Here is a 22925-nt window from a genome sequence, read left to right as displayed (position 1 = left end):
TCCTATTCCTACCCTCACTAGCACGTGGCACAGGGAGTAATCCTGAGATTACAACCCTAGAGATCCTGCTTTTTAACCTTCTGCCTAACTCCCTATATTCAGGACCTCATCTCTCCTCCTGCCTATGTCGTTAGTACCAATATGGACCATGACCTCTGGCTGCTCACCCTCCCCTTTCAGAATGTCCTGCAGCCACTCCGAGACATCCTTGACCCGAGCACCAGGGAGGCAACATACCATCCTGGAGCCTCGTTTGCGGCCACAGAAACGCCTATCTGCACCCCTTACGATAGAATCCCCTATCACTATAGCTCTTCCAACCCTTTTCCTCCCCTGCTGTGCAGCAGAGCCCTCCGTGGTGCCACGAACTTGGCTGTTGCTGCTTTCCCCTGGGAGGTCATCCCCCCCACCACCCCCCAACAGTATCCAAAGCAGTATATCTGTTTGAGAGGGGGGATGGCCACAGGGGACCCCTGCACTACCTGCCTGTGCCTACTACTCTGCCTGGTGGTCACCCATCTCTTTTCCGCCTGTGCAGCCGTTACCTGTGGTGTGACCAGCTCACTAAATGTGCTATCCACGACGTACTCAGCATCGCGGATGCTCCACAGTGAATCCACCCACAGCTTCAGCTCCATAATGCGGGTAGTCAGTAGCTGCAGATGGATACACTTCCTGTACACATGGTCGTCAGGGACACTGGAAGCGTCCCTGATTTCCCACATAGCACAGGAGGAGCATATCACGGGGCTGAGCTCTCCTGTCATGACTTACCCTTAGGTTAATTCGTTACTCCCTTAATTAAAAAATACTAATTATACTAGGGGCCTTGTTCTACCCACTCCAATCTAAAGTCCTTAAAAATGAAACACTTTAGTAGTACTCACCTTATCACCAGACGTTTTTTTTTCAAAAAAAACTTTCCCCTTATTTTTTTAAGATATTCTGACAGCTGCTACTCACCAACCAATCACCTTGCAGCTCTCCTCTGACGTCACTGTTGGCTTTTTTTTTTCAAAACTCCAGCGAGCTGGAAGAGATTCGCCTGCTCTCCGCTCCGTTCCCGGAAGGTTCCTTTAAGATGCTCCTTAAAACCTAACTCTTTGAGCAAGCTTTTGGTCACCTGACCTAATATGGTCCGGAGTCAAATTTTGTCTGAATCACCCCAGAGAAGTGCATTGGGATGTTTTACACCATTACGGTGCTATATCAATGCACGTTGTTGCTGGAACCAAGTAATCCTCTGTGTTGTTGAGCTGATGTTTTGTTCTACATTTTTCAGCATTGTTAGCGACAGTGTGTATGATGTGGTGTGCGAGATACTGCACAGATAGATACGTTACTGCAGGGAGGGGGGAGAGGGGTATGTGTGTTTTATTTTCATGGGATCTGGGTGTCGCTGGCAAGGCCAGCATTTATTCCACGTGGATTCCAACTGCAGTTTCACCCATCATGCTTTGAATCCACCAGGATCACAGGTATCTCCGAGAAATACAACGTTCCTCAGACTGCTACTCTCACCGCATCCTGAGATCCACACTCAGTGCTATGCACCACCACATGCACACACTGGACCTCTCTCTCCAGCAGCACCGCCTCACCTTATCTCAAAGCTGTTCTACTCCGCAGTTTCATTTCATCTTTCGTCTCATCCGACGCATTAACAAAAAACTTTTTTCTTCCCTTCAGGGGTTAAGGAACGCAAGCTCCAGCAGCTGATGGGGACTAATGCCCCTCCAGATCCTCCTTCCTCTTCACTTCCCTCTGACCCCACCCCTTCTGATCTGACCCCTTGCCGTGTATTCACTATACCCTCTGACCTCCCCCTCTCTGATGCTGAGCGTTCTGTACTCAGCAAAGGTCTCAGTTTTATCCCCTTACGCCCCCACCTCAATGAATTTCGCGCCGGGCTCACTTCTTTGACCAGGAGTCCTCCCCGCAACCAGCAGACCCATTCACCCGTCTCCAGCATTCTCCCTCTACCTGGACCCCTCCCCCTGGCCTCTTACCTGCTCTTGATCTCTTCATTGAAAACTGTCGGCGAGACATTGGTCATCTCAATTTCTCTGCCCCCCTCACTCACTCTAACCTGTCCCCCTCTGAACTTGAGGCACTCTGTTCTCTCAGGTCTAACCCCGACATGGTCATCAAACCTGCAGACAAGGGTGGTGCTGTTGTCGTATGGCGTACCGACCTCTACCTTGCAGAAGCTCAGCACCAACTCACGGACACTTCTTCCTACCTCTCTCTGGACCATGACCCCATCACCGAACATCAAGCCACCGTCCAAAGGACTGTCACTGACCTCATCTCCTCTGGAGACTTTCCCTCTACAGCTTCCAACCTCATAGTCCCGCAACCCCGGACAGCCCGCTTCTACCTCCTTCCCAAAATCCACAAACGGGACTGTCCCGGCAGACCCATTGTGTCAGCCTGCTCCTGCCCCACTGAACTTATTTCTTCCTATCTAGACTCTATCTTTTCTCCGCTGGTCCAGTCTCTTCCCACCTACATCCGTGACTCTTCTGACGCCCTACGTCATTTTGACAATTTCCAGTTTCCTGGTCCCAACCGCCTCCTCTTCACTATGGACGTCCAATCGCTCTACACCTCCATCCCCCACCAGGGTGGTTTGAGGGCTCTCCGCTTCTTCCTGGAACAGAGGCCCAACCAGTCCCCATCCAGCACCACCCTCCTCTGCCTGGCTGAACTTGTTCTCACATTGAACAACTTCTCCTTCAACTCCACGCACTTCCTTCAAGTAAAAGGTGTCGCTATGGGTACCCGCATGGGTCCTAGTTATGCCTGTCTTTTTGTGGGATATGTCGAGCATTCTTTGTTCCAGTCCTACTCAGGCCCCCTCCCCCAACTCTTTTTCCGGTACATTGATGACTGTATCGGTGCCATTTCCTGCTCCCGCCCCGAACTGGAAAACTTTATCAACTTTGCTTCCAATTTCCACCCTTCTCTCACCTTTACATGGTCCATCTCTGACACTTCCCTTCCCTTCCTCGACTTATCTGTCTCCATCTCTGGGGATAGGTTGTCTACTAATATCCATTATAAGCCCACCGACTCCCACAGCTACCTCGACTACTCTTCTTCACACCCTACCTCCTGTAAGGACTCCATTCCATTCTCCCAGTTTCTCCGTCTCCGACGCATCTGCTCTGATGATGCTACCTTCCATGACGGTGCTTCTGATGTGACCTCCTTTTTCCTCAACCGAGGATTTCCCCCCACTGTGGTTGACAGGGCCCTCAACCGTGTCCGGCCCATTCCCCGCACCTCTACCCTCACCCCTTCCCCTCCCTCCCAGAACCGTGACAGGGTTCCCCTTGTCCTCACTTTCCACCCCATCAGCCTCCATATCCAAAGGATCATCTTCCGCCACCTCCAGCGTGATGCCACTACCAGTCACATCTTCCCCTCCCTTCCCCTGTCAGCATTCTGAAGGGATCGTTCCCTCCGCAACACCCTGGTCCACTCCTCCATTACCCCCACCACCTCGTCCCCGTCCCATGGCACCTTCCCCTGCAATTGCAGGAGGTGTAATACCTGCCCATTTACCTCCTCTCTCCTCACTATCCCAGGCCCCAAACACTCCTTTCAGGTGAAGCAGCGATTTACTTGTACTTCTTTCAATGTAGTATACTGTATTCACTGCTCACAGTGTAGGCTCATCTACATTGGGGAGACCAAGCGCAGACTGGGTGACCGCTTTGCGGAACATCTCCGCTCACTCCGCAAGTGGGACCCTGAGCTTCCGGTTGCTTGCCATTTCAACACTCCCCCCTGCTTGCATGCTCACATCTCTGTCCTGGGATTGCTGCAGTGTTCCAGTGAACATCAACGCAAGCTCGAGGAACAGCATCTCATCTACCGATTAGGCACACCACAGCCTGCCGGACTGAACATTGAGTTCAATAATTTCAGAGCATGACAGCCCCCCCATTTTACTTTCATTTTTAGTTATTTTTTCTTCTTTTTTTTTTTACATTCTATTTTACATTTTTTACAATTTTTTTTTTGCATTTATTTCATTTCATCTTAGTCTGTTCAGTTTGCTTACACACTGTTTTTTTCAGGTTTGCACTTGCTGCTGTTCAATATTCAGTGTATTCACACCTAATCTGTACTAATGCTTTGTCTTTCAACACACCATTAACATATTGTTTGTCTTTGCTCCGTGACCTTTTGGTCAGCTGTGTGGCCTGGTCCAATCTAGACCTCCTTTGTTATCTCTTGCCCCACCCCCACCTCACTTGCTTATAACTTGCGGCACAGTGGCGCAGTGGTTAGCACCGCAGCCTCACAGCTCCAGGGACCCGGGTTCGATTCTGGGTACTGCCTGTGCGGAGTTTGCAAGTTCTCCCTGTGTCTGCGTGGGTTTCCTCCGGGTGCTGCGGTTTCCTCCCACATGCCAAAGACTTGCAGGTTGATAGGTTAATTGGCCATTATAAATTGCCCCTAGTATAGGTAGGTGGTAGGGAAATATATAGGGACAGGTGGGGATGTGATAGGAATATGGGATTAGTGTAGGATTAGTATAAATGGGTGGTTGATGGTCGGCACAGACTCGGTGGGCCGAAGGGCCTGTTTCAGTGCTGTATCTCTAAACTAAACTAAACTAAACTAAACCTGTGACTTTTCTAATATTTGTCAGTTCCGAAGAAGGGTCACTGACCGGAAACGTTAACTCTGCTTCTCTTTTCACAGATGCTGCCAGACCTGCTGAGTGGTTCCAGAATTTCTTGTTTTTATTTCAGCATTTATTCCCTTCCCTAATTGCCCCCGACAAGGTGGTGGTGAGCTGCCTTCTTGAACTGCTTCAGTCCATTTTGTGCAGATACACCCACGGTGTGAGAGAGACAGACAAGTGTGTGTATGAGATGGTATATGTGAGAGTAGGTTGGGGTGTGACAGACAGTGTGCGTGAGAGAGATGGTGCGTGTGCGTGAGAGAGACGGTGCGTGTGCGTGAGAGAGACGGTGCGTGTGCGTGAGAGAGACGGTGCGTGTGCGTGAGAGAGACGGTGCGTGTGCGTGAGAGACGGTGCGTGTGCGTGAGAGAGACGGTGTGTGTGTGAGACGGTGCGTGCGTGTGTGTGAGACGGTGCGTGCGTGTGTGTGAGACGGTGCGTGTGTGAGAGAGACGGTGCATGCGTGCGTGTGCGTGCGTGCGTGAGAGAGACGGTGCGTGCGTGCGTGAGGGAGACGGTGCGTGCGTGAGAGACGGTGTGTGTGCGTGTGTGGGAGAGAGACGGTGCGTGTGTGTGCGCGTGTGTGCGTGCGTGTGAGAGAGACGGTGCGTGTCTGTGTGAGAGAGAGAGACGGTGTGTGTGTGTGTGTCTGTGAGAGACGGTGCGTGTGTGTGTGTGTGTGAGAGAGAGAGACGGTGCGTGTGTGTGAGAGAGACGGTGCGTGTGTGTGTGTGAGAGAGACGGTGCGTGTGTGTGTGAGAGAGAGACTGTGCGTGTGTGTGTGTGTGAGAGACGGTGCGTGTGTGTGTGTGTGAGAGACGGTGCGTGTGTGTGTGAGAGAGCGAGACGGTGCGTGTGTGTGTGAGAGAGAGAGACGGTGCGTGTGTGTGTGAGAGAGAGAGACTGTGCGTGTGTGTGTGAGAGAGAGACGGTGCGTGTGTGTGTGTGTGCGTGTGTGTGTGTGTGAGAGACGGTGCGTGTGTGTGTGTGTGAGAGACGGTGCGTGTGTGTGTGTGTGAGAGACGGTGTGTGTGTGAGAGAGACGGTGCGTGTGTGTGTGTGAGAGAGACGGTGCGTGTGTGTGTGTGAGAGAGACGGTGCGTGTGTGTGTGTGAGAGAGACGGTGCGTGTGTGTGTGAGAGAGACGGTGCGTGTGTGTGTGAGAGAGACGGTGCGTGTGTGTGTGAGAGAGACGGTGCGTGTGTGTGTGTGAGAGACGGTGCGTGTGTGTGTGTGAGAGACGGTGCGTGTGTGTGTGTGAGACGGTGCGTGTCTGTGTGTGAGAGAGAGAGACAGTGCGTGTGTGAGAGACGGTGCGTGCGTGTGTATGTGAGAGACGGTGCGTGCGTGTGTGTGTGAGAGACGGTGCATGTATGTGTGAGAGAGAGACGGTGCGTGTGCCTGAGAGACGATGCGTGTGTCTGTGAGAGAGAGACGGTGCGTGTGTGTGCTAGAGAGACGGTGCGTGCGTGTGTGTGTGAGAGACGGTGCATGTATGTGTGAGAGAGAGACGGTGCGTGTGCCTGAGAGACGGTGCGTGTGTCTGTGAGAGAGAGACGGTGCGTGTGTGTGCGAGAGAGACGGTGCGTGTGCGTGGGAGACGGTACATGTGATATTGTACTGATTGACATGTTGCTGAGGACTTGATCTGCAGAATTTCTTTGAATTTTTTACCAGTGCCGCTGCTGCCCTGACATTTCCTCATCTGTTCTTCTTCTGCCCTGCAATCCCACTCTGTTCACATTGGGTCATTTTAGTGTTTTAATTTACTGCCATTGATGTTTATCTCCTGTGTTTTCTGACAGTGCATCACTATGGAAGAGCTGTCATTATGTTTGGTGTTCCCTATGTCTACACTCAGAGCAGGATTCTGAAGGTAGGTGTTGCTCTGTCCAAGGTGTTTGCTGTTTGGGTCGTTTGGTGATGTGGCTTTGATTCTGGTTCATGTGGTTTGTGTGGACTGTAAACACCAACAGAGGCAGAATGGCCTGACTCTATGCTATGGATTCGATGTAAAATAAAAGCACATCGCAGAACATTACAGTGATGCTGATATACAAACCCTTGAGGACTGCTGTAAAATTTTATATATTGCAGTTTTTAATTTTTTTTGGTGGGTAGTTTGCTTATCAAGGTACAGGAACGCTAGGGAATAGGAATATTTTCAATTAGAGCAGCCAGTGTCAGCATCAAGTAGATTGAGTACAGGACAGATTAGATACAAAGTAAATCCCCCTCTACACTGTCCCCATCAAACACTGCCAGAGCAAGTACAGCACAGGGTTAGATACAGAGTAAATCCCCCTCTACACTGTCCCCATCAAACACTGCCAGAGCAAGTACAGCACAGGGTTAGATACAGAGTAAATCCCTCTCTACACTGTCCCCATCAAACACTCCCAGAGCAAATACAGCACAGGGTTAGATACAGAGTAAATCCCCCTCTACACTGTCCCCATCAAACACTGCCAGAGCAAATACAGCATGGGATTGGCTGGGCAATTTGGGAAGCACTTCCTGCCTGCAGTCAGGGAGAGCAGCTGCACCTGTGTTGCTGCAACTGGAGGGGAGACAGCTGAGTGGAGTAACTGGAAAGAGGTGACGGCACAGTGGAGAGAGCTGCATTTACTGTGGAACTGTTGCACTTTTTCAAGGACCAAGAAGACCTGCAAGTCATTTTGGAGAGGTGGGTGTTGGAGCACCAGAGAACTGTTTGTTGTTTGGACTGCTGGGGGAGGGAGAAGGCACCGGAAGATCCAGGGGTGAGGCTGCCAAATTCTATAGGGAGCCCCTGTATTTGCTCTTGTGTTTATCTTCCATCCTGCACAAAAGGGGCTCCCTCCCCACCCCCAACTGTGTGGCTCGGGACGGCTGGAGCTGTCCGGCTGAAGACAATCTTTATACAACAGCAGAAAAGGGAGAGAACCGGGCGGCTGTAGCTGACCCGGGTGAAGAACCCTCCCCTAACTGGAAGACTGAACTGTAGACTCTGCAGCAAGGTGCTCCAACCACCAATTGAACAGTAACATCCTCGCAGCTGTTCTCTCCCTTCCATCACTCGGCCACCTATACTCTCCTCTCCTTGTCCTTTTCAGCCCTATCCTCCTCTACTCCCAATCCCCCACCTCCCCCCATCATATTACTTGAGTTAAAGAGAAAACTGTCGTGTGCTTTGTTTCTTGGGGGTGGGCATGGCTCTGCGACCCCATGGCAAGCCCCTCTATGCCGGTGGCGGGGTCTTCCCGCACATATGCTGCTGCAGCTGCACCTGTTGCCCCGTCACCGTCTGCACTAATAACATCGAAGCATGGGGTCAAGAGCTACGTCCACCCAAACATGTCAGTAGAGGTATGCGTAAAGGTAATGGCCGAGGTTGTCGGCCCTTCGGCCATTGTTGCTGCCTCAAAAATGTACGGGAAGGCAGTGTTATTCCTGAGGACCGAGCGGGCGGTGTCCCTGGCTCTGAGCAAGGGGCTCACCGTGGGCGGGACCTTTCTGCCAGTGGACCCCCTGGAGGCCACTGCGCAAAGGCTCATTTTATCTAATGTCCCGCCCTTCATTCCTGGTGAGCGCATCCTTCCCCACCTGCACCATTTGGGGGGAGGTAAAGACGGGGCTCACCCCAGTCCCGCTCGGTCTTCGGGAGAACAGCCTCCGGTATGTGTACTCCTTCCACCGCTTGTTATTTATGCGGCTGACGCGGGAGGAGGTCACGCATGGCCACTTCATTGTGGAGTTCCAGGGGGCGGTCTATTGTGTCTTCTGGACCTCGGACGGGGCACGGTGCCATGTCTGCAAGGGAGTGGGGCATGTTCATAAGAACTGCCCCAACCTCCTGGCTGCCAACTCCACCTCAGCGGCCCAGGGTGGCGCCGCTGCACCTCCTCTCACCCTCCCTACACCTCCACCAGACACCGTTATGTTGGTTCCGGAGGCTGTGATTTTCACGGCCTCTGGCGGGGTGGGGAGTGCCTGTCCAGGTGGAAGGAAGGCGCGGAGGAAAAATAAACATCAAGAGACGCGTCCTTTGGACACATTGGCTCAACCCAAGCCTGAGCTCAGCCCAAGGCCCGATCTCGGGGAGCCCACTTGCCCCAGGGCTGGGCTCAGGCCCAGGGTGACTAAAAAAAAAAAAGAGAGCGGAGGCGGAGGCCTCTGATGGCATGGAGGTCTCTGAGCCTCCGCGCCTAACTGGGAAAAAGAGGAGAAGGCACCCCTCCACGGAGGTAACACAGGGCCACGCGGTGCAGGGCCCATCTGTTGGAGGGGAGGGAGCTGTCTCCTGGTTCAGGTCCCCGGGTTTCCCCTACCACCACCATCATCAAGGCTGGAAAGTCTGGGCAGGAGCTCCCTACCCCTCAGGATGGAGGGGAGGGGGAGGCCCTTGTACATGAGGCCCCTCCTGAAGGAGTAAGTGGAGGCCTGCTTGTGGTGGGGGAGCCTGGGGATGCCTCCCATTCTGCCACTGGGTCGGGTGCCCTGAGTGAATTGGAGGGGAGGGCGAGGCCCTAAAGGGTCGGCCCTCGCAGCCAGAATACGCCGCCAACACATCCGACCCAGTTATAATTGAAAAGTTTGCCCCGACTGCTGGGTCTGTGGGCGCTGGCGGAGCGGGAGATGGCCTCCTCTCTCCGCCTCTGGTCCCGGCTCCGGCTGGATTTCCGGAGTTGGGCACTTCCATCTCCCCTGGACCGCTCATTGGCCTGGGGACGGAGGTGGAGGGGGGTCCTGAACTGCTGGTACCCACAGGCTCCAATTCCATCGTAGAACCCAGAGAGGACTCCTCTGCCATCGATCCTGGGGGTGGGACCAGCTGGCACGGCCGGGTCGTCCGCCCCACAGTGAGTGGTGGGTGTGTCGGCCACTGGCGGTGACGACCTGGAGGAGGATGGGGATTCGGTGGGGGGCACGGAGGATGATCTTGATTCCATCGCCAGTGAGGTGGTGGAGTCCCTCGTGCCTCCCACCGAATCTCCTCTCATCCCCACGGCGGAACTCCGGGATTTCCTCGCGGCTTGCAGGGGTTGCCGCAGTAAAGTTCAGCTGACCCTCGGCCGTTGATCGAGTTTGGCGCTGATCATTCAGTCCGTCTGTGCTGCCCTCAAGAAAGCGGGCAAGGGCGCGGGCGTGAAACTGGTTGAGAGGCGCCGATTTAATGCGTTCCTCAATGGGTTGCTGGGGGAGTGGAGGGCCAGGTGCACTTCCACTCCCTCCTCACAGTGAAGTGTTGGTGATGGTTTTTAAGTACCTTTGACATGAAGATAACCATAGCCAGCCTCAACATCAACGGCAGCAGGGGGTCTCGCCGCAGATTTCACAATCTCTCAGTCCTCAGGGAAGGGAGATACGCAGTGAGCTTTCTGCAGGAAACCCACACCATTCTGGGAGACAAAGCCACCAGGCTCCTGGAGTGGCAGGGTGGGGTCTACATGAATCACCCCACCCCTACCTCCAGTGCGGTGGCTATCTTGTTGGCCCCGACTTTTCAGCCGGAGATCTTGGGGGTCAAGGAGCTAGTGCCGGACGCTTGCTCCATCTCGCCGTTCGCCTGGGTAGCGTGCCGCTCCACTTTGTGAACGTGTACGCGCCCAGTCCCGGCGCGTTGCAAGTGTCCGCTCTCTTGAGCTCCATCGATAGCGGCGAGTGCATCATCCTCGGGGGGAATTTTAACTGTACCCTCGAAGTGGGGGATCACTCCGGTCCCCAGCGCGGCCAAGCGTCGGTGGAGAAGTTGAGGGGACTGATCAGCTCCCTTAACTTGGTGGACGTCTGGCGGAATCTCCATCCCGACTCCAGCGCCTTCACGTGGAGGTCTGGAGGTGGAGGATCCCGAATCGACAGCCTCTGCTTTTCGCAGGCGTACGCCTCCCGCGTCTCGGCGGCCTCCATGCGGCTGGTGCTGTGCTCGGACCACCGCCTTGTGTGGGTGGAGTTCATTCCGCTCCGCACGTGGGCGGGGTCCACGTACTGGCACTTTAACAACCGGCTGCTGGAGGACGAGCGATTCCGGGACTCGTTCTGTCGATTCTGGGCCAACTGGAGAAGGAAGCAGGGGGGCTTCCCCTCCTTGAGGCTATGGTGGGATGTGGGCAAGACTCACATCCGCATCTTCTGTCAGGAGTACGCGAAGGGGTCGAACAAGAGGCGGGAAGCCGAGATCGGGCGCCTAGAGACGGAGGTGCTCGACTTGGAGTCCCGCCTCGGTCATGCCGTCGCGGACCCGGCCCTGTGGCAGGCGTACAAAGAGAAGAAGGGTGCGCTGAGGGACCTGCAGCTCATAGGGTCCCGAGGCACGCACGTGAGGTCGCGGATCCAGATCCTGGAAGATTTGAACCGCGCCTCACCCTTCTTCTACTCGCTGGAAAAATGGCGGGGGGTCCGTAAGCAGCTCATCCAACTGCTGGCCGACAACGGATCTTCCATCACGGATCCAGAGGGAATGGGCCTCCTGGTCCATATTTATTTCAGTGCATTGTTTTCTCTGGATCCGTCCAGCGAGGATGCGCGCAGAGTTTTGTGGAAGGACCTGCCGCAGGTCAGCCCGGAGGGCGCCGAAGGTTTGGAGGCTCTGCTCACGTTGGCGGAGCTGACTGGCGCCCTCCACCAGCTCTCGAGTGGCAAATCCCCGGGGCTGGATGGGCTGAGCGTGGAGTTCCTCAGGGCGTTCTGGGACGTCGATTTCTTCTGGGGCAAGAGGAAACACTGGGTCTCTGTTGCGGTCCTGAGTCTCCCGATCGAGAAGGGTGGCCAGTCGCTGGTGTGCGTTCGCACCCAGGCTGCGACTCGCTGCCTTCGGATCCTGCAGAGAAACCCATACGTCGGGCGTCCTCCCAGATGGTGTGCGCTGGCGACGTATTTTTTCTGTCAGTATCACTGCCTTCAAGACGACACGCAGCTCCCGGTGGAGTCCGTTAGCCGCGCCTCTCTGAGGGAGTTGCCTGTCTTTTACCGGGATCTATTCCGAGTCTGGAACATGGTCGCCTCCAGTCAGGGCGCTCCCCCGCCGGCGGAGGTGAGCGCCTTGGCTGTCCGGGAGGCCGACTCCAGGGACGGACCGGCGGGCGGAGGAGTAGCCGAAGCCCCCGGGACGCCCCTCACTGCGGGTGGCGAGGGGGCTCAGGAGAGCGGAGCACTCCCGGCCGAGTGGGGGTCAGGACTCAGGCCCCGAAACCCTCCTCGGGAGCCGGTCCCATAACCCGAGCTGCCTCTCGGAAATGCCCTCCATGCCATTCCAATCGGCGCGGAGGGGTTTCCTGTACGGGCTGCTCCTGCACACTCTCCACTTCCTCGCCCTCGTCAGCCAGCCGGACACGCGCTGGCGGTCCGCGTTGCCATCTGGCGGCGAGGGGAAACCCCGATGGAGGTCTCTCTACGCGGGAGTCTTCCCCCTTTACATCGGGGACCTGGGGTGGAGGGTGTTGCACAGAGCAGTCCCGTGCAGTAGGCTTTTAAGTAGGTTCACGGACTCCCAGGCCGCCTGTACTTTCTGCGGCCTGGACGAGTCCGTGTTCCACGTATATACGGAGTGTGCGAGGTTGCAGCCCCTATTTGAGTATTTGAAGGGGCTGCTCCTCAGGTTCTGGCTGCACTTCAGTCCCACGCTCCTGATCTTTGGGCACCCGGTGCGGAGGGGCGTGGGCCGGGAGGAGGATCTCCTCGTTGGTCTGCTCCTGGGCCTGGCCAAGGTGGCAATTCACAGGTCCAGGCTGCGGGCCGTCGGGGGGTCTGTCCTCCCCGATTGCCTGCCCCTCTTCCGCTGTTACGTTCGCACCCGGGTGTCCCTGGAGAAGGAGCATGCGGTGTCCGCCGGTACGCTTGAGGCCTTCCGCGACCGGTGGGCACCGCAGGGACTGGAGTGCATCATCGACGCCGAGAATGGCATTTTAATTTGAGTTTTTTGTTTATTTATCTGGTTTAATAAAGGTATTTTAAAATTATGCATATAAAGGGGGCCTGAGGAATAACGGCCCCCCTCGTCATGAAAAATATAAAAGGGGCCTGGGGTATAAAGGCCACCTTAAAAAAGAAAAAAAAAACGGGGTTAGATACACAGTAAAGCTTCCTCTGGTGCCTCAGTCCAAACTGAAAAGCACCCTCTCTGCACCCACTGTGACATTTGGTAATCTGGTGTCAGCTTGGCTCAGTTGGTGTTGCTCTTGCTTCTACCAGGGCAATGGGAACCTGAGAGTAGACTCAGAGAGGAGAGAAGAAATGTTGAAAATGGAAGGCAGAAAATTAGTAAGCATGTTTGGAAGGCAGAGGAAACAAAGACTAGAAATTAGGCAACAAGGGAGTTTGGCACTGCTAAATGGTCGAGACTTCAATGCAAGAAGTCTAGGGAATAAGGCAGATGAGCTGAGAGCACAGATTAACGTGGGAGTATGATATTATAGCTATTACTGAGACATGGTTAAACGAAGGGCAGGAATGACAACTCAACATGCCTGATTACAGGGTTTTCAGATGAGATAGAGAGAGGGATAAAAAAGGAGCGGGGGTGGGGGTGGGGGGGTCACAATATTGATTAAAGAAACAATTCAAGCTGTGAGGACGGATGATATGGTAGAAGGATCATCAAATGAGACCATATGGGTTGAACAGAACAAAGAACAGCAAAAGGGCAATCACACTGCTAGGAGTGTGTTACAGACCCCCAACCAGTCAGAGGGAGATGGAAGAGAAAATATGAAGGCAAATCTCTGAGAAGTGTAAAACGACTAGGACAGTGGAAGAATTAAAAACAAGAGGGCACAGATTTAAGGGAATTAGGAAAAGAAGCAATGGGGACATGAGGAAACATTGTTTCACGCAGCGCGTGGTTAGCATCTGGAATGCACTGTCTGAGAGTGCGGTGGAGGCAGGTTCAGTGAGTGTTTAGGATCTGGAAGGCACTGTCTGAGAGTGTGGTGGAGGCAGGTTCAGTGAGTGTTTAGCATCTGGAATGCACTGTCTGAGAGTGTGGTGGAGGCAGGTTCAGTGAGTGTTTAGGATCTGGAAGGCACTGTCTGAGAGTGTGGTGGAGGCAGGTTCAGTGAGTGTTTAGCATCTGGAATGCACTGTCTGAGAGTGTGGTGGAGGCAGGTTCAGGGAGTGTTTAGGATCTGGAATGCACTGTCTGAGAGTGTGGTGGAGGCAGGTTCAGTGATTGTTTAGGATCTGGAATGCACTGCCTGAGAGTGTGGTGGAGGCAGGTTCAGTGAGTGTTTAGGATCTGGAATACACTGCCTGAGAGTGTGGGGGAGGCAGGTTCAGTGAGTGTTTATGATCTGGAATGCACTGTCTGAGAGTGTGGTGGAGGCAGGTTCAGTGAGTGTTTAGGATCTGGAATGCACTGTCTGAGAGTGTGGTGGAGGCAGGTTCAGTGAGTGTTTAGGATCTGGAATGCACTGTCTGAGAGTGTGGTGGAGGCAGGTTCAGTGAGTGTTTAGGATCTGGAATGCACTGTCTGAGAGTGTGGTGGAGGCAGGTTCAGTGAGTGTTTAGGATCTGGAATGCACTGTCTGAGAGTGTGGTGGAGGCAGGTTCAGTGAGTGTTTAGGATCTGGAATGCACTGTCTGAGAGTGTGGTGGAGGCAGGTTCAGCGAGTGTTTAGGATCTGGAATGCACTGCCTGAGAGTGTGGTGGAGGCAGGTTCAGTGAGTGTTTAGGATCTGGAATGCACTGTCTGAGGGTGTGGTGGAGGCAGGTTCAGTGAGTGTTTAGGATCTGGAATGCACTGTCTGAGAGTGTGGTGGAGGCAGGTTCAGTGAGTGTTTAGGATCTGGAATGCACTGTCTGAGAGTGTGGTGGAGGCAGGTTCAGTGAGTGTTTAGGATCTGGAATGCACTGTCTGAGAGTGTGGTGGAGGCAGGTTCAGTGAGTGTTTATGATCTGGAATGCACTGTCTGAGAGTGTGGTGGAGGCAGGTTCAGTGAGTGTTTAGGATCTGGAATGCACTGTCTGAGAGTGTGGTGGAGGCAGGTTCAATCGAGGCTTTCAAGAGAGAATTGGGTTGTTATCTGAAAAGGAAATATGTGCAGGGCTATGAGAAGAAGGTGGGTGAGTTGGACTAGGTAAATTGTTCCTTCGGAGAGCCAGTGCAGACATAACGGGCCAAATGGCTGACTTCTGTGCTGTAATAATTCTATGATGAGGAAGAAAGCTGTCGACTGCAGGAGGATATCTATGGACTAGTCAGGTGGGTGGAACAGCAGCAAATGGAGTTCAATCTGGAGAAGTGTGAGGTTATGCATTTGGGGAAGGCAAACAAGGCAAGGGAATACACAATAAATGATAGAATACTGAAAGGTGTAGAGGAACAGAGAAAGCTTGGAGTGCATGTCCACAGGTCCCTGCAGATGGCTGGGCATGTAGATAAAGTGGTCAAGAGGCATACGGGACGCTTGCTTTTATTAGCTGAGGCATCGATTATAAGAGCTGGGAGCTTATGCTCGAACTGTATAAAACACTAGTTCAGCCACAGCTAGAGTACTGTGTGCAGTTCTGGTGACTGCACTATATGAAAGATGTGATTGCACTAGAGAGGATACAGAGGAGATTTATGAGGATGTTGTCCGGACTGGAGAATTTTAGTTATGAGGAAAGATTGGATAGACTCGGGTTGTTTTCTTTAGAACAGAGGAGGCTGAGGGGAGACCGAATTGAAGTATATAAAATTATGAGGGGTGCAGAGTAAATAGGAAGGCCCTATTCTCCTTGATTGAAAGAGTCCAAAGCCAGGGAGCATAGATTTAGTGTAGGAGATTTGGAGACGATTTGAGGGGAAATTCTTTTCACCCAGAGGATGCTGAGGATCTGGAACTCACTGCCTGAAAGGGTGGTAGAGGCAGGTTCAGTGAGTGTTTAGGATCTGGAACTCACTGCCTGAAAGTGTGGTGGAGGCAGGTTCAGTGAGTGTTTAGGATCTGGAATACACTGTCTGAGAGTGTGGTGGAGGCAGGTTCAGTGAGTGTTTAGGATCTGGAATACACTGTCTGAGAGTGTGGTGGAGGCAGGTTCAGTGAGTGTTTAGGATCTGGAATGCACTGTCTGAGAGTGTGGTGGAGGCAGGTTCAGTGAGAGTTTATGATCTGGAATGCACTGTCTGAGAGTGTGGTGGAGGCAGGTTCAGTGAGTGTTTAGGATCTGGAATGCACTGTCTGAGAGTGTGGTGGAGGCAGGTTCAGTGAGTGTTTAGGATCTGGAACTCACTGTCTGAAAGGGTGGTGGAGGCAGAAACCTTCATAACATTTAAAATAATGCATGTGAAATGCCGTAATCTACAAGGCTACGGACCAAGAGCTGGAAAGTGGGATTAGGCTGGATGGCTACTTGTGGGCCGGCACAGACACGATGGGCCAAATGGCCACCTCCTGTGCTGTAAATTTCTATGGAGGGTTGTGTGTTGAAGGTACTCTCAATTTTCAGTGCAGGGTCCAGTCTGACACTTCCGTGCAGTACTGTCAGACATGCACCTTTTGAATGAAACATTATGGATCCTGCAGCACAATAAGAGATTGAGTTCTCCCAGTGTCCTGGCCAAAGATTTCCGAAACCATCATTCATCTCATTTGCTGTGGTTATTTTATTGGCGTCCTGTAAATACTGGTCTAAACATCAACCATGACTTTAGGACAAAAAATCTTGAATTTTTCCTGTATCTCGTGTAAAAGTCGACCTTAACTTTCAGAGCACAGACAGAACATTCTAATCACACGCTAGTATAAATACCCAAACATTCACTAGGACCCACCACAGTTTTTCAATCTGCCACTAAAGAAGAACAACAAATACACAGCACAGTTTAAAGTAAAAGTCATTGGATGTGCAGAGAAGGTGAATAATTGTACGGCAGCAAAAGAATTCAGAGCACCAGAAGAATGTCAAAGATTGGAGAAAGCTTTTCACATCACTCACAAAGATGCCAAAGAATAAAAGTTCCAACAGGGGAAAGCCTAGCAAGTGGCCACAATTAGATGGTAAAGCTGCAGAATGGGTCATTGAACTTCATGAGAATGGCCACATAGTGTTCTGTGCATCCATTGGACATTATGTCCTGCCTCCATGGTGGCTATGATTTTGTTCATAAAAAGTTCAAAAATATAACTCGTGAAAGTCAACCCCCCCAAATTCTAGCCTCAAAAATTGGTCTCAAAAATTTGGCTTTTCCATGAGTATACACGGTAAGAGTGGGTGACGTGGCTTACAGTCTGAGCAAGAATGGCAGAACATCTGAGAGACCCAAGAATTATGAAGGGCCATGCTTTCCACTGGTTTGAGTCAGGGAACTACAGTTGTGTTCAGTGATCCTGGGGTCAGGAAGGGAAACAGCAGTCAGGGTTTCTGCTCCCTATCCCAATTTAACGAGCCCTGCTATGTGAAGACAGGCCCATGTCTGTGTTAGCTCACTTAGACCAAGCACTGGAGTGTGTTGGAGACCTGTCAAACACCCTTGACAAGAATTAACATCTAAACAACAGCAACTTGGATTTCTATAGTGTCTTCAACCTACTAAAAAATCCCAAGGTGCTTCACAGGAGCGATTATCAAGGGCGGGTCATAGGCGCTGGAGAAGGTAACAGAGAGAGGGAGGGTTGTAGGGGCTGGAGGAGGTTACAGAGATAGGGAGGGTTGTAGGGGCTGGAGGAGGTTACAGAGATAGGGAGGGTTGTAGGTGCTCGAAGGGGTTACAGAGATAGGGAGGGGTGTAGGGGCTGGAGGAGGTTACAGAGACACAGAGGTTTGTAGGGGCTGGAGGAGGTTGCAGAGATAGGGAGGGGTGTAGCTGCTGGAGGGGGTTCCAGAGATAGCGAGGGTTGTAGGGGCTGGAGGAGGTTACAGAGTTAGGGAGGATTGTAGGGACTGGATGAGTTTACAGCGATGGGGAGGGTTGTAGGGACTGGAGGAGGTTCCAGGGATAGGGAGGGTTGTCGGTGCTGAAAGGGGTGTTACAGGGATAGGGAGGGTTGTAGAGGCTGGAAGGAGGGTTACAGGGATAGGGAGGGTTGTAGGTGCTCAAAGGGGTTACAGAGATAGGGAGGGGTGTAGGGGCTGGAGGAGGTTACAGAGACACAGAGGTTTGTAGGGGCTGGAGGAGGTTGCAGAGATAGGGAGGGGTGTAGCTGCTGGAGGGGGTTCCAGAGATAGGGAGGGTTGTAGGGGCTGGAGGAGGTTACAGGGATAGGGAGGATTGTAGGGACTGGATGAGTTTACAGCGATGGGGAGGGTTGTAGGGGCTGGAGGAGGTTCCAGGGATAGGGAGGGTTGTAGGTGCTGAACGGGAGTTACAGGGATAGGAGGGAGGGTTGTAGGTGCTGAAAGGGGTGTTACAGGGATAGGGAGGGTTGTAGAGGCTGGAAGGAGGGTTACAGGGATAGGGAGGGTTGTAGAGGCTGGAAGGGGGGTTATAGGATAAAGCAAAAGGGAAACTTGGAAGGGAATCTCACCCTCCAAAAATGATATAAAAATGACCTTGGTATCTCCAAACTCTTTTTTAAAGGTGTCTTTTTGATCCATAGGCCCGTTTAGAGTACACACGCGATCAGTTTCAAATCCGTGAGAATGATTTCCTGACGTTTGATGCAATGAGGCACGCTGCTCAATGTGTAGGAAGAGTCATTCGAGGGAAAACTGATTACGGGCTAATGATTTTTGCAGACAAGGTAATTTGAAACCTATCTTCGTAAATATACAATTTACCTGAAACAGTAATTACAGATTGAACTGAATTAAACACAGATTGTGTGGCTTTTCCAGGAACACTGTTCAGCTGCAAGAGAATCCATTTCTGTGTTATTTAGATCCAAGTAACTGGGAGATTTACAACTTAGTTTGTAAGCTGCCTTAATAGCACATTGAGCAGCAAAAATAATCAATCATCCCATTTTTTTGTTTCATTCACGGTATGTGGGCGTCGCCGGCAAGGCCCGCATTTATTGCCCATCCCTAGATCCCTAATTGCCCTTGAGAAGGTGGTGGTGAGCCGCGTTCTTGAACTGCTGCAGTCTGTGTGATGAAGGTGTCTCCACAAACTGACAGCATTATAAATCCGTGATAATACTGACTGACTGCTGGTTTCAGTAAACTCAGCTGAAAAGGCTCAGCACGGTGCCTTGCAGAGTATCAGCAGACCAGGATTGTGAAAACAGTACAAGAACCTGCATTTCACAAACTTGAATTGCTCCCACAAGGGCCTGCAGGAGTACCTGTGTTATTTATCTCCAAGGGCTGTTGCTATGCAGCCTAGTCACCGTGTCCAACACTGCAATTCCTGTCAACTCCCAAATATCCTGAGCTGCTGACGCTAACAGATCATGGGATCTCTGCATTCTCATTTAGAATTTAATTCCTGATGCAGCATCAGAGTTAAGAGCAGCTCTTTCTAAATCTCCACACAGAGAAAGAATGGCCAGTCAAATATAAATCAGAACTGCACTATGGGGACTGTGGGCCTGATACTGCAACATAGCCTCCCTGTCCAGAGTGCAGGAACGTTGTTTAGACTTTGTATGAGCATGTAATGGACCCTGTGTACACTGCACTGAGGGCCGTGTGCACGCTGTCCCGAGGGCCGTGTGCACGCTGTCCCGAGGGCCGTGTGCACGCTGTCCCGAGGGCCGTGTGTAGTTTGTCCTGAGGGCCTTGTGCACGCTGTCCCGAGGGCCTTGTGCACGCTGTCCCGAGGGCCGTGTGCACGCTGTCCCGAGGGCCGTGTGCACGCTGTCCCGAGGGCCGTGTGCACGCTGTCCCGAGGGCCTTGTGCACGCTGTCCCGAGGGCCTTGTGCACGCTGTCCCGAGGGCCTTGTGCACGCTGTCCCGAGGGCCGTGTGCACGCTGTCCGGAGGGCCGTGTGCACGCTGTCTTGAGGGCCATGTGTAGGTTGTCCTGAGGGCCTTGTGCACGCTGTCCCGAGGGCCGTGTGCACGCTGTCCCGAGGGCCTTGTGCACGCTGTCCCGAGGGCCTTGTGCAAGCTGTCCCGAGGGCCGTGTGTACGCTGTCCGGAGGGTCGCGTGTAGGTTGCCCTGAGGGCCGCGTGTAGGTTGCCCTGAGGGCCGCGTGTAGGTTGCCCTGAGGGCCTTGTGCACGCTGTCCCGAAGGCCGTGTGCACGCTGTCCCGAGGGCCTTGTGCACGCTGTCCCGAGGGCCTTGTGCACGCTGTCCCGAGGGCCTTGTGCACGCTGTCCGGAGGGCCTTGTGCACGCTGTCCGGAGGGCCTTGTGCACGCTGTCCGGAGGGCCTTGTGCACGCTGTCCGGAGGGCCTTGTGCACGCTGTCCGGAGGGCCGTGTGCACGCTGTCCTGAGGGCCGTGTGCACGCTGTCCGGAGGGCCGCGTGTAGGTTGCCCTGAGGGCCGCGTGCACGCTGTCCCGAGGGCCGCGTGCAGGTTGCCCTGAGGGCCGCGTGTAGGTTGCCCTGAGCGCCGTGTGCACGCTGTCCCGAAGGCCGTGTGCACGCTGTCCCGAAGGCCGTGTGCACGCTGTCCCGAGGGCCGTGTGCACGCTGTCCCGAGGGCCGTGTGCACGCTGTCCCGAGGGCCGTGTGCACGCTGTCCGGAGGGCCGTGTGCACGCTGTCCGGAGGGCCGTGTGCACGCTGTCCGGAGGGCCGTGTGCACGCTGTCCGGAGGGCCGTGTGCACGCTGTCTGGAGGGCCGCGTGTAGGTTGCCCTGAGGGCTGCGTGTACGCTGTCCTGAGCGCTGTGTGTACACTGTCCGGACGGCCAAGTGCCCTCACTGGTTTTGTCGTTGAGTCTAAGTGTTTTCTCTGGGCAGCGCTTTGCACGTGCTGATAAACGCGGGAAGCTGCCTCGCTGGATCCAGGAGCACATCACTGACAGTAACCTCAATCTCACTGTGGATGAAGCCGTGCAGATAGCCAAGCACTTCCTGCGACAGATGGCACAGCCCTTCAAACAGGTCGGCTACTGAATCTCCCTAACCTGACACTGTCTCGTGCTTTGCTGTGAAACTTTCCTCTCGATCTTACCCTCTAACTCTCTCAAATGCTTCTTCTCTCTCCCCCCGCCCTCTCTCTTTCCCCCCACCCTCTCTTTCCCCCCGCCCTCTCTCTTTCCCCCCGCCCTCTCTCTTTCCCCCCGCCCTCTCTCTTTCCCCCCGCCCTCTCTCTGTCCCCCCCGCCCTCTCTCTGTCCCCCCCGCCCTCTCTCTGTCCCCCCCGCCCTCTCTCTTTTTCCCCCCCGCCCTCTCTCTTTTTCCCCCCCGCCCTCTCTCTTTTTCCCCCCCGCCCTCTCTCCCCCCGCCTTCTCTCTCTTTCCCCCCGCCTGCTCCATCTCGCACCCACTCCCCCCGTATCTCACACTCTGTCTCTCTTTTTCACTCTTCTTTTCATCTCTGAATCTCACCCTGCCTCTGCTTCTCCTACTCTGTACCCTCACTGTCTGCCTCTCCCCACGCTCTTTCCCAATTTCTGTGTCTCTTTGTGATGTTTGGTTGAGGAATAAATGTTGGTCAGGACACTGGGGAGAATTTCTCTGCTGTTCTTCAAATAATGGCCTTATTCTTTGTTAATCGTCCCCTGTTTTAGCTTCTGAGAAGGTGCAGTGTGGTGTTAATGAGCATTCCAGTTATTATTAATCATTTAACATTTTATCTTTTTTCCTGTCTGCAACTACAGGAGGATCAGTTGGGATTGTCACTGCTTTCACTGGATCAGCTCCAATCTGAGGAGATACTCATCAGGGTCCAGCAGATCTCTCACCAAGTGTGATGGGAAAATGGTTAGAGCAGCTGGTAAGATACCAGCACAGAGCCCTCAGCAGCAGGACTTCTGACAGACCAAGCTCCTATATGTGAGCTGAGACTCGCCTGGCTCTGTAGGAGACGGAATTCACATCTTTGTCTTGCTTTGTATCAGGGTATTGGTGACCCAAGGCAGGCGGTGAGGGACTGGGGTTGTTAACCTGTGCACTCCAAGGGCACTAACGCAGTGTTCCTCGTATTTGAGCGTTGTTTGTAAAATATTACTAACTGGTCCCAATGCTGATAAACAGGATTTTGTACTGGTGATCAAATCTGCTTGTGACCACTATTTCTTTTACATTGCCTGGGACTGAGCCTTACAGTCGGCCGCTGATGTATAGTGGTCAGGGGACTGGCATTACAGGGTCGGAGCCAGGGAGCATGATGAAGTCAGAGGAATGGGGTCAGGATGTAAATGTGTTAGAGGCAGTTCAGAGAAGGTTTACTGGACTAATACCTGGAATGGGTGGGTTGTCTTACCAGGAAAGATTGGACAGGCTAGGCTTGTATCTGCTGGAATTTAGAAGAGTAAGAGGTGACTTGATTGAAACATATAAGATCCTGAGGGGTCTTGACAGGGTGGATGTGGAAAGGATGTTTCCCCTTGTGGGAGAATCTAGAACTAGGGGTCACTGTTTAAAAATAAGGGGTCGCCCATTTAAGACAGAGATGAGGAGAGATTTTTTTCTCTCCGAGGGTCGTGAGTCTTTGGAATTTTCTTCCTCAAAATGGGATGGTGGAGAGTCTTTGAATATTTTGAAGGCAGAGGTATATAGATTCTTGATAAGCAAAGGGGTGGAAGGTTATCAGGGTAGGCGGGAATATGGATTTGAGATTACAATCAGATCGGCCATGATCTTACTGAATGGCAGAGCAGGCTCGAGGGGCCGAATGGCCTCCTCCTGCTGCTGATTCATATGTCACGGTCAGGGGAATGGAGCCGGGGGTCACGGTCAGGGGAATGGAGCCAGGGGTCATGGTAGGGGAATGGAGCCAGGGGTCAGGGGAATGGAGCCAGGGGTCACGGGCCCAGGGGATGGAGCCGGGGGGTCAGGGGATGGAGCCGGGGGTCACGGGCCCAGGGGATGGAGCCGGGGGTCACGGGCCCAGGGGATGGAGCCGGGGTCACGGTCAGGGGATGGAGCCAGGGGTCATGGGGCCCAGGGGATGGAGCAGGGGTCACGGTCAGGGGATGGAGCCGGGGGTCACAGGCCCAGGGGATGGAGCCGGGGTCACGGTCAGGGGATGGAGCCAGGTGTCATGGGGCCAGGAGATGGAGCCAGGGGTCACGGGGTCAGGGGATGGAGCCGGGGTCACGGGGTCAGGGGATGGAGCCGGGGTCAAGGGGTCAGGCGATGGAGTCAGAGCTTACTCCAGCGTGGGTACAATACCTACTCAATGTAAAGGACTGAATCCCAGTCACAGTACGATGGTCTTGTGAAGGTGGAACCAGAGCCAATCAACAATTCAATCTCACTGTGGCAAG

The 22925-nt window shown here is 53.4% G+C and overlaps 1 protein-coding gene across 3 annotated transcripts in view; it reads left to right on the top strand.

The window, feature by feature from the left end:
• Nucleotides 1-21700, top strand: part of ercc2 (excision repair cross-complementation group 2) — a 50456-nt gene extending 28756 nt beyond the window's left edge. For all 3 annotated transcript variants that reach the window (XM_068018810.1, XM_068018809.1, XM_068018811.1), the window contains 4 exons: nt 6508-6578; nt 18200-18343; nt 20454-20597; nt 21315-21700. In XM_068018810.1, coding sequence (XP_067874911.1) covers nt 6508-6578; nt 18200-18343; nt 20454-20597; nt 21315-21407 — 452 coding nt within the window. In that variant the 3' untranslated portion in view covers nt 21408-21700. The remainder of the gene's footprint in view (nt 1-6507; nt 6579-18199; nt 18344-20453; nt 20598-21314) is intronic.
• The last annotated feature ends 1225 nt before the right edge of the window (nt 21701-22925 follow it).

The sequence above is a fragment of the Heterodontus francisci genome, chromosome 40 (assembly GCF_036365525.1).
Source record: "Heterodontus francisci isolate sHetFra1 chromosome 40, sHetFra1.hap1, whole genome shotgun sequence".
In the NCBI taxonomy this organism is placed as follows: domain Eukaryota; kingdom Metazoa; phylum Chordata; class Chondrichthyes; order Heterodontiformes; family Heterodontidae; genus Heterodontus; species Heterodontus francisci.
Note: the sequence above shows the minus strand (reverse complement) of the source record. Positions and strands in the feature narration are given on the sequence as shown.